Source organism: Pyxicephalus adspersus, chromosome 4 (assembly GCF_032062135.1).
Source record: "Pyxicephalus adspersus chromosome 4, UCB_Pads_2.0, whole genome shotgun sequence".
Classification (NCBI taxonomy): domain Eukaryota; kingdom Metazoa; phylum Chordata; class Amphibia; order Anura; family Pyxicephalidae; genus Pyxicephalus; species Pyxicephalus adspersus.
In genome coordinates this window covers 78834695-78845906 of record NC_092861.1, presented here as the reverse complement: position 1 = coordinate 78845906, position 11212 = coordinate 78834695, and the positions used below count along the sequence as shown (strand labels likewise).

General features: G+C 36.5%; 2 protein-coding genes across 2 annotated transcripts in view; one reads left to right on the top strand and one right to left on the bottom strand.

Moving 5' to 3' along the window:
- QRSL1 (glutaminyl-tRNA amidotransferase subunit QRSL1) overlaps positions 1-9492 on the bottom strand; it is a 19691-nt gene extending 10199 nt beyond the window's left edge. Inside the window, exons 1-5 of the mRNA XM_072408714.1 lie at positions 9369-9492; positions 7150-7309; positions 5050-5148; positions 4831-4927; positions 1116-1292 (exon numbers count right to left, since the gene is read on the bottom strand). Coding sequence (XP_072264815.1) covers positions 1116-1292; positions 4831-4927; positions 5050-5148; positions 7150-7309; positions 9369-9392 — 557 coding nt within the window. The 5' untranslated portion in view covers positions 9393-9492. The remainder of the gene's footprint in view (positions 1-1115; positions 1293-4830; positions 4928-5049; positions 5149-7149; positions 7310-9368) is intronic.
- A 58-nt stretch (positions 9493-9550) lies between these two features.
- Positions 9551-11212, top strand: part of RTN4IP1 (reticulon 4 interacting protein 1) — a 15665-nt gene continuing 14003 nt past the window's right edge. The window contains exon 1 of the mRNA XM_072408713.1: positions 9551-10145. Coding sequence (XP_072264814.1) covers positions 9875-10145 — 271 coding nt within the window. The 5' untranslated portion in view covers positions 9551-9874. The remainder of the gene's footprint in view (positions 10146-11212) is intronic.

Genomic DNA, 11212 nt, shown 5'->3' with positions numbered 1-11212 from the left:
CTTATTTTTTTTATTATGCGGTTCACCTTTCTATGTTTATGTTTATATTTATTGTTCTTTTTCCCTCTGTTTTGTTTGTTTAAAAAATCAATTTAAAAAAACAGGGTTTATATTATGACTTAACAAAACATAACCTAAGTTTCTCCCTCCCTATAAGAGATAATTGGCCCAACAAAACTGAAACCATTTCCAACACATTTCCCACTGGGCCACTATGAAACAAAGAATTTATACTTTCATCTTCTATTCCACTGGGTGGACAATATCTATGTTTCAGTAATTCTTTGAACGTGTTCAAGTGCTGTTTAAAATATTCTCATCCTGGTTTCACACAGTAGAAAAACTAACTGTATATGATGTCTCCACATGGACAAATATAAAACCGAATAGATCTCTTGATGGGTGATAAATATTTTGGCTGAAATTAAATATGTAGACTGCTTCGGGCCTATTTTTAAAAAATGTTACTTTTCTAGTTCAGGGAGTAAGAAGGTATATAAAACCAGTTCAGCAATGGGAGCCTCCATATATCAAATAAAAGGTTTTATTAGGAGTGACAAAAGTGCTTTAGACACTTTCTGAACATAAAAAGAGAATAACCTAAGATTATATATATGCTATTTTATTTGCCTAGATAAGAAAAAGATTACAATTTTTGTACAACCAGTTCTGTTCCAGTTCAGGGCAGGATACCTAAATAACTTCTCTTTCCTTCCCGAGCCTATAATTGGATAGTGATGGAATAGCAGCACTGAAAAGTCCATCTCTGTCACATCTTTCCTGTAGTTGGCATGATCCTTGTCAACACATGAATTGATTGGATCTGCGCAATGCAAATTCATGTCTTTACAAGGATTGCATTAAAAAACATATATTTGTATAGAATAGAGAATGTAAAATTGTTTAAATCTGAAAAACATGCCAGCATCATGCAAGACCAAATGTTTTATTAGAACATGTTTACAGTAAAGACATATGAGTAAATATTTTACATGATACAATTTCTGTTTTAAAATGGAAAGAGGAACTATTACAGACCAAATATGTACCATATTTAATCATGACAGTAAACAAAAAAAAAACAAAATAATATTAATGACATTGCTTCTACTCACACAAAACATGTTCCAGAAGACACAGCCACAGCACTTCCCCCTGAGCTTCCTCCTGCAATTACCCAATCAGAATCATCATCAGCAATGGTTCTAGATCCTGAATTCTTCTCTCTGTACTGTTTTGAATAGCTCCATGGATTTTTCACAGGGCCAAATATACTATCAGTACTCCCAGACCTAGGTTGATACAGTAAATGAAACTTCAGATGCAGATTTAGAAGCATACCTTAATACAGTGTTTCCTGGTGTCTGCATTAAGCATATCTTTGCAAAGTAAGAGCCATCTAATACAGTTTATCATATATACTTGAATATGAACCAATGTAACTACTTTTACCTGAAAAAAATGAAAAATATTGACTCAAGTATAAACCCACAGCACAAAATGCTGCTGTCACTGCTAACAGTTCACAGTAATCAACAGAAATGCCAATACAATAATGCAAATAAATACATTCATGGTGTGTTATTTTTAAGACATTTAATTCAAATATGAACAAAAAGGAAATCACAGGCATCATGGGCTGAGTCTATTTATCTTTTTCCCTTTTTAGGGGTATTTTGTACATTTAGGATGGGTTTGATGGGTTACTTGCTCTTAAATTACCAACAATAATGCACAAAAGACTGTGGACAGTGCTGTATCCTTGTGTAAAGTTTCTGATAAACTGAAATATTTTAGATGGTAAGAATTTGTTATAGACTTTACATGAAGACAAAGTGCCATCTAGTGGTATGACCCCAGTATAAACCAAGAATATGTTTCACACTACAGAATTCCTCAGTAAGGCATGCAGAGTAGAGTGAAATACACACATTTTTTTTTTTTTCCCATACCTCACCACTCCCACGTCACAATAGAGCAGGTTATGTACAATCCAAAAGCCAAACCTCAAATCAAATGTGTTTCTTAATCTAATTCAACTTCATAAATCATTATTAAACTATTAGTTATCTGGCTTTTGTGTTGATCTAATGGTTTCAGTAATTTCTACCTAGGAAAAGTAGGTAGAGATGACTTAATTCTGAATTTCCTGATCTGCATGTAATTTGTGCCTTCACTTCGGACATTTATTGTGCCTTTCACATTTTCAACCCAGTAAAGATACCTTTTTTTCCTTATTTGTGTAAATGTCCATACATTTTTATAGACTGTTGTACAATCTGAGAAAAAGATTTAGTGAAAGCAAAATGAGTGGACTGCAATAAAAGCCTCTACATTTTTGCCAGTACAGGTTCCCTCTAAAACCACACACCTCACATTTTGTCTGAAAATTCTTTCATTTATTTATTTATTTCTCTTGACCCAAATGCAGCTTTTGAAGAACATGGTATACATAAATGTTGCATAATATTAGGTATATTTATGTTTCTAATGGTTTGGAAGCATTACCATTTACATTATAAAAAATGTATATCTATTATATATTTATAAAATATGTGTTGCAATTTGTATGTTCAGTAGCAAAAACCAATCTATATAAATGCAACATATGCAAAAAATATTCAACTAATAACATAATAACCAGTAACTACTAAACTTCTAAGGAAATGATTTTTGGCAATATTAAATAAAGCTAAGTGCAATGAGACAAACAATAAAAATTGTCTTCCTCTGATTACACTAATAGACTGAAATATTGTAGGCTGCTATTGGTTATTGCACTTTTGCTCAGCTTTATAGAGTAATAATTCTTTTTTAAAGTATAGTAATTGCATCCTTTAAATTAATATAAAGTCACAAGAGAATTTTTTAAAGTAAAGATACCAGATCAGACATAAAACGAGATGTCTGCATTAAAGAGGAAGGAAATGTTTCCTGGACTAGAACAGAAAGTATTTTTCTCATTGGTAGAAGACTACCAATCTACTATCCCATGGAACAAGATAAGCCAGTTCAGCTTGCTGTTCTAGAGTTCTGAGAATGGAAATTTGATCTGTGCAGCCAGTTACTAAATTCCCCTGATCACCACACAGTCAAAGTGCTCTGTGATCACAGTGTACAGGACTAAATAATTCTTTCATGAATGAACCTATTACCTGCTACTGTTTTCCTACACATCTGAAATGTCAACATTTAAAACTCTATAAATGATGAATAGCAAGTAGATAATAAAATGTCACCCACATTAACTTTTTCCATGGTTAGAATGGTAAAACAAGGAAAAGTTTAAATGTATCACGCTTTCATTTGTAATTTGATGTCTCCAATTTCAATTTTTGATCCACTGTTCCTAAATTAATAAACAGACTTCTAACAACTGTTTTTTTTGTTTTTTTTTTTAACTATGGAGGGGATGCTGCTGGGCAAATTCTGCTCATCCTTTTTCCCTCCCCTCTCAAGAACAGAACGGCTGTTCTACTGTCACTAGAAACAATCATTAACAATTATTTCCAGTGACATTTTTTGAGTTTCAACCCATCTCTACTCAAATTTATATGTATTAAATGTAATTTAATTAAATGTCATATACTAGTAGCCACATTACTTCAAAATGATGCTATTTTATGAGGAATTGTTAAACATAACATGAGCCCCTTTATCAAGCTGGCCAATAAAATGATTGTGACACCTGGAATCTGTCATTCTTCCAGAGAAGACTGGAATGCCAATTCCAACTGAAGCAAATAGTTTAGCTTTGTGTGGTTATTGACCATTTAAATCATATGATACCTTCTAGTATTGCTCGGGGAATCCAGTGGTAAATAATCTGGACCTGCCAAACTATCATGGCAATTACAAAGCTAAATACGGGTATCTAATTTCCCCCATTGATTGTGCAAAATGTATTGTAGACAAAAAGAAATACAAATGCTTGTGCAAAACCATCATTATAGCTTTTTTAAAATGAGCTCAGACACAAATTACGTAGGGTGGCACAGACCAATGTAGCTTTGACACAGGCCAATGCAGAAATCAGTGTTAAAATTCAAGCCTGCCTACTTGCAATTAATGAAAAGCTAAGAGAATGTGTTTCAGAGGCTTTAAAATTGTACCTTTGAATTGTGTGTGTTCAACCTCCCCAGCAAGAACCCCAAGTGTGTCTCAGGGTAAAAAAAAAAAAAAAAAAGAAGATGCTGAAGCAGTAACCCTGGGACACATTTGGGGTAGCTAAAACAATGAAAAACAATAGTAAAAAGAGCCTTACCTGGTCCGCTGGCATCCACGATCCCCACATTCTCGCTTCTTCCGGCTGGCGTCCTTTGCATCTAATGAGTTACCTGGGAGTTCACGGTGACGTTGGTGCGTGCGGCCGTTGAGTTGGGGGCGCAGAGGGAATTTCAAATCTATTTGTAATGCATTTAATACAAAATACCTGTATTGAATGCAATACATTGGTTTTATTTGTCTAAAAGCAGTACATTGTCTTTCATGGAAATTCATTTTACAGTATAATATAATAGTATGAGTATAATATTTATTTTTATTTTTTTAATTTAAAAAAATATTTTAAAAAAAGAGTTTTATTTATTTAATTTAATTTTGACATGATCTTGTGTTTCAAACTTTATTATACTCATACTATTATATTAAACTGTAAAATACATTTTCATGAAAAACAATGTGCTGCTTTTAGACATATAAATCTGGACAGAAATGAACTGCCCAGGAGGTTAAAGCAGATGGATGCTAGACATATATGGTTGCATCCAGCTGCAGTTTTGTATGGAATTGGCATTTACAATGGAACAATTTTAGTAAAATGTTACATACCCCATACCAAATTCATCAAGGTTAGTTTTTCCCATGAGTACTGCTCCTTGATCAAGCAGTTTCTGCACAACTGTAGCATTATAAGGAGGTATATACCCTAGAAAAAAATAGAAGAAAATTATTTATGAAAAGAACATAGAGAACTACAGAAAAGTTTTAGGTCCGACAAAATCTTACATGATCGGGGTAAAAGAATCCCCCGGTAAAGTACTATTTTACCTTTTAGCATTTGTGATGCACATGTTGTCTCTATATTGGCAGTGCTAAAGTTGTCTTTAACTGCAACTGGGATGCCATCTAATTCCCCAAGGGGTTTGCCTGCAACGAAAATCACAGAACATTCCCAGCCAAAAAAAGAATAAAATCTTATAAAACATGACAAGGGTTTGTATGCAAAACATGGCTTATGTGTCATATGTGATTAATCCAGCATTTACAGCTTTTCAGAATAAATTCATCTTGCCTCCACTGTGTTAGTAGTAATAATGAAATAGCTTGTATTATTTTGTAGTTTTGAATAGGCACCACACATATCTATGTCATATACTAGTGAAGGGATGAATGGCTTAAGAAATAAAATTAGAAAGGACCTAAATATTAGATTCTTCTGCACAATTATTAGGTGGTTTCCATTCTGTGCACCTGATGTCTGGTGGTAGTGCTATATGAATACATGATATTAACCACCTCTCAGGACAGATAATAATTTCTTACCCAATTAGCAAGCTAGAGATATAGCGGGTTCACAGAATTATGCACTGTTTAACAAGGAAATGTGTGTGCCTACCTGGTTATGCACTGAGGCAACAATGTATTTCTTTCCAGTTTTACAGAAATCCAAATCCTTGCATAGGTAGAGTAGCATTGTGTATATGTATTTAGCAGATGCCATTTTGTATATGTATTTGGCAGATGGCTTGAAGTTCGGCTTTAGGAGAATATTGCAGATAAGTTGCTATGCATTGCTTTACATTGCATATCCAAATATTGGCCCTGAATTATTGGATAGGTCTGATAGTGTGCACATATCTCAAATTAAGATGTGCTTGACTTGCTGCCCTCATCACTTTCCTTTTCTATAAAGTAACCGAGAAGTTTACCACCAGACTGAACTCTCTTGGATTCCTTACAATCAGCTGTTTTGTGAATGTGAAAATGCTGTTCCCCATTCTTCAGAAAATATGTTGCTCTATAGCTTTCAATGGGACTCCAAGGCCAAAGCTATGTCACACTCTTAAACAGGTAAGCAGCTACAAACACTGCAGCAGTATACTAGTAAACTACTGATCTAAAGGGTAACAAGTGTGCATAGAGATAACATGATTAAATATATATCTACACAGTTGACAATCAAAAATCTGGCCATCAATAATCTGGTCCTTTCAGTATTCTGGCATGAATTTCGGATCACATTTTCAATACAGGGACTGTAGTACACTGTTTGGCCACTTATGTTTTGATGGCACTGTTCTGCAGAAACAGCTGTTAGCTGTTGGGTTTTGTCTGCTACACTAAATACATGTTGAGACGTCCCTGCTGCCTGCTCCCTGGAACTGTGCCAGATATCCGCGAGAGGAAGGCTGGCCTGTGTGTGGAGGTGAGTATAACTTTTAAAAATCCGGAATTTTCGAAAATCCGGCACTCCTCAGTTTCGGAGGTTGCCGTATTTTTGAATGTCAACTGTATGTGTGTGTGTATATATATATATATATATATATATATATATATATAATATCATATCACTAAAATGAAGACATAACCCGAGATTAAAGATAAACACCAGGTACAATCAAGGTACCCTTTCAGTGTGGTAAAAGCTCATTTTTGTCCAGGGGTAAAAATAAAAAAGCCTTTTTACTTACCTTATTCTTTGCTCTCACAGATGAAGGCCTGGTCCCCTGAAGCCTTTCTTCTTGGCTGCTTTGTCAGTGGCAGGCTCTCTCGTGTCATCATGTACAATGCAAGAACAACAGTTCTGCATTGTAAACAAGAATAAGATCCTACCCACAATCCATAGCGACACCAAAAAAAAAAAAAAGAGAGAGCTCTGGCTACCAGGGCAGGCTGGAGCAGAATGTTGTCAGTCTACAACAGGAAGTGCAAGGATCTTCTTGGCAAAATCACAAGGTATTTTAATGAGCTCTGCATATTTAATTATTATGAAAACAGATGACTATTTAAGAAAAATTCCCAGGGCAGAAAATATATACAAAACCATTATATGTTCCCATTAATAAATGTTTATTGATGTAAAGGATAAAAAATGATCCATCATGCTTATTGCTCCCTACTTTTCAAGAGGCATTTGAAGAATTTTACCTTGTCTGAAGCGCTTTTCTGCCTCGGTGGCTTGTCTAAGAGCAACATCTTCAGCTACATTTATGTAAGCATTAAGAAATCTGGTTTCCTTAATTAATGATAGACACTTCTGGTACAGTTCTATAGGGTTTAGTTGTCCACACCTTAAGGCAGCAGCTGCCTGTAAATATGTAAAAACAAGAACAAATTAAATCTTCAAAAATACAAACAACAACACAAAGAAGTAATGTAAACAACTGTATAAAAAGATCAACATCACCAATCATTCCAAGATGCATTCTAAATTAGAAAGGCTTTTCCTTAGGTGTGTTCAGGAATGTTTGAATTCTTAGGAGTCTGATTGAAGCTATGGCACTGGAACAAAGCTAAGGTAAAAGACACAGGCTAAAAGGCAAGTATAATATCTATTCGATTACAGAAAACTGCTCTTAATGTACACCTGGCTCCAGCTTTCCTCCACCCTCTCTAATGCATTCTACATCTTCTTTAAACTTTCTTTCCTTGTGAAGCAAGAAATACTCACCTAAATCTGTCATCCATGTCACTTGTTAGCACTGTATCCTCAACAAGGTATCTCTGATCATGCACTGCTCTCCTATAATTGCTGGACAGTCCTCTATTATCTCCCTGCAGTGACCTCACTCCTTTTCTAAATTACAGCAATAGAAATTCTAAAGTGTGGTAATCCAAAGAGTGGCTCATTGGGAAGTAAAGAAAAGAACAGAAAAAATTGGGGCTGGGCATCACACTAAAGCAAAATGGTCTTGAGCAACTACTTGGGAGCTTGAGTTCAGCTTTAAAACAGAACAAAACCCAATGCTCATCTGACCCTGTTCCTTAGGGCACAATCTTCTCTTTTCTTCTCAGCCTTCTCTTAAAGCAGAGCTGTCATTAAAAAAAAATGACACTTTCCTTTACTTCCATAGGGCCCTCGGATTCAATTCAGTCCCACGCCTGGATTCTGTCTTTGTCCCGGCTCAAGGGAACTGTTGAGTGCCGCCATCTTCTTCCTTCATCTTCCGGCTTCTGCTTACATCACCTGATCTCATACTGTGCAGGTGCAAGATGGTGTGATGTTTCCTTTTGAAAATGTAAAAAAATCTAACAAGTGCCGATCTCCCTGCACACCTGTGTTTTCACATTGTGGGGAAAGCACCCAAAGCCTCCTGGGACACATGACATAGATCCCTCACGAGGCTCTGGGCTTCTATTCAGTCTTTACCGTTGCGGTAAATAAAAGTTATCTACCCTTTAAGATAAAGTAAAAAATGTGATCATAGGTCCTCTTTAAAAGAAACCCTGTCATGGGAAAATTATAGAGACTTCCTTTAGGTTCAAAATGTACTGAAGCCAGGTGACAGGATAAACAGAACAACTATTGGTTTTTAGAGGAAGTCAGGTCAGCAATGGCAGCCCCAGCATTATATTAAAAGACTTATGGCACTGTGTACCTAAATACTGGGTCCATCACACATGTCCATATGTTTTGTGCTTGTGTAAAAGTGAAAGCAGAACTAAAACTAACCCTATTTTGTCCCCCCCCCACATCCTGACCACCTACCTGACACAAAAAGTTGTGTTACATGAGCAAATCTTTGCACTTTTTCAAAGGTGATGTTGGTGATGTCCCCAGAAGAGGGAGAAGATCCAAGGGATCTTCTCCCTCTTCTGTATCAGACACACCTGGAGGGGTATTACTGCTTTCTATGGTTTAACCCACGGGCCCCTTCATCACTATTGTGTGTTGTAACACTCCCTACAATGAGTCGCAGGGAGATGATTAAATCTTTATTTTTATTGTGGTGTGTATTGCTGATGGGAACATGTTGCCCTAGTCATCACTGTAATTGGGATGAGGATGAGTTGTCACCACAACAGGATAAGAGGGGAATTCTTCCATGGGGGACACTCCATTTATTTGACTTCATGTTGACGCTACAAAATAGGATATATGGGGACTCCATTGAACAATGGCAGTTTATAAACATTTCTAACAGATTAAAAAAAATATATCTTTAACATTAATAAACTGCACAAGAAAAATGTGGAGGACTTTCATTGCCAGTCCAATATACAGAATTTATAGGAGTGGTGCCAGCTTTGTTCTAATGTCAGGCTGAGAAACTTTAACCGCAAAAACCACTTATCTACAAGGACGAATTCACTTTTCTCCACTTCATTCGTTCATTACCACTCTCGTCTCCTTACCAGTAACTCACCTCACGTAAACTCATCCCAAGCATTATTAAAATCTTATTCTACATGGACAACAAAAGCCGTGTAGGGAACTGGAGCCGACATCTGTTGGTTGGCAACCAGACACGCAGTAAAACCGGGAGAGCTCATTGGTCAGTGTTTTAGTAAGCCATAACTTAATTGGATAAAACAGGAACGAGGCGCGGAACGCGGAAGTGACTAGAGGGCACAGAGGAGAAAAGAGAATGAGAAGAAGAAAGAGCCGGACTAGTGTCACATTAATGACTTAGCAGGGAAACCATTATCACAGTGTATAGGCTTCACAATTGTTCTGTGACGCGGCTGTGACTTCTGTGTTGTAAGAAACTTTGCAAAGCTTCGGTGTATTCACCTTCAGCTGGAGCCTATAGGATACACATGGGCACATTACTTACACAGTGATATCCTACAAGGCCATGTGTTTGGGAGGAAATCAGTTTTATTAGTTGGATGATTGAAGCTAAGGGAAATATTTGTAGATTGTCATACAATGATGAGTATGGTGTGTAATAGATGTGTGTCCAGGACTGCTGGTTTGTATAGGAGGGCGGTCATAGCAATAAAAGCTGGTAAGGGCAGAGCAATTCATGGGTCGCCTGTGAGAAATACCATCATGCCAGCCTGGGTGATTGATAAATATGGCAGCAATGATGTCCTGCGCTTCAATGAAAATGTGCTCTTCCCTATCATTCATTACCCCAATGAAGTCATCATTCAAGTCCATGCCGCCAGTGTAAACCCCATTGATGTCAATATGAGAAGTGAGTATGGTGATGGAGCCACAGATTTGGAGTCCTGCTTTTTCTTTGAAACAGATAGGTGATCTTGTGGAGACAGCGGCTGTATTCAGTGCCCATTCACACCCTCTCTGTCCTGGTGTGTTGTGTTAAAGCATACGCGTTATGTCGCATGATAATGTGAGCTGCCAACTTGCCAGAATTGACAAACAAACCCGACATTCCTTCTTACACAGTGCTAATGCTTTGGAGTTCTGTTAACAATTGTACCACAATGCACAAGTCTAAATGGGTTGTCAGTCTGAATGCAGTCAGCTGCCCCTGATGGATTTACTTATTGGATGCAGTCATGTAAAACATGCTGTTTAGTTGTTTTGATCTATATAGGAACATAAAATGGGCATAATATTTTCCCAAGGTTGAACCTCCAATATACCCCCGTTTTTGGGTGTACAAAGCTCTCAGTTTACAATATATGTTACAATCTGAATGAATAATCTTTGTACAATAGATTGTAGATTTATCAAATGTATGTAAAAGGAGAACTCACCTTAACTATTCAATTCATGTGTACTCAGTCAGGCCGGCTCCTGAGCTTTGTAGTTGTTGCTAGGTCTAAAGGACATTGTACAGTCAGATTGCAATGTGTATGGAGAGATTATTACTGTATTGTAATGTGTGTGGGGGTAGACAAATGGAAGGACAGGATCTTTTGCAAGATTGTTTTCACCATCTGTTTACCTTCACTTTCTATCCAAATTTACAGTTAGGTCTATAAATATTTGGACAGAGACAACTTTTTTTCTAATTTTGGTTCTGTACATTACCACAATTTATTTTAAATGAAACAACTCAGATGCAATTGAACCGCGGACTTTCAGATTTAATTCAGTGGGTTGAATAAAAAGCTTTCATTAGGGTGAGGAACTAAAGCATTTTTTAACACAATCTCTTCATTTCAGGGGCTCAAAAGTAATTGGACGAATTAAAAAGCTTAAATTAAAATGTTCATTTCTAATACTTGGTTGAAAACCCTTTGCTGGCAATGACAGCCTGTAGTCTTGAACTCATGGACATCACCAGATGCTGGG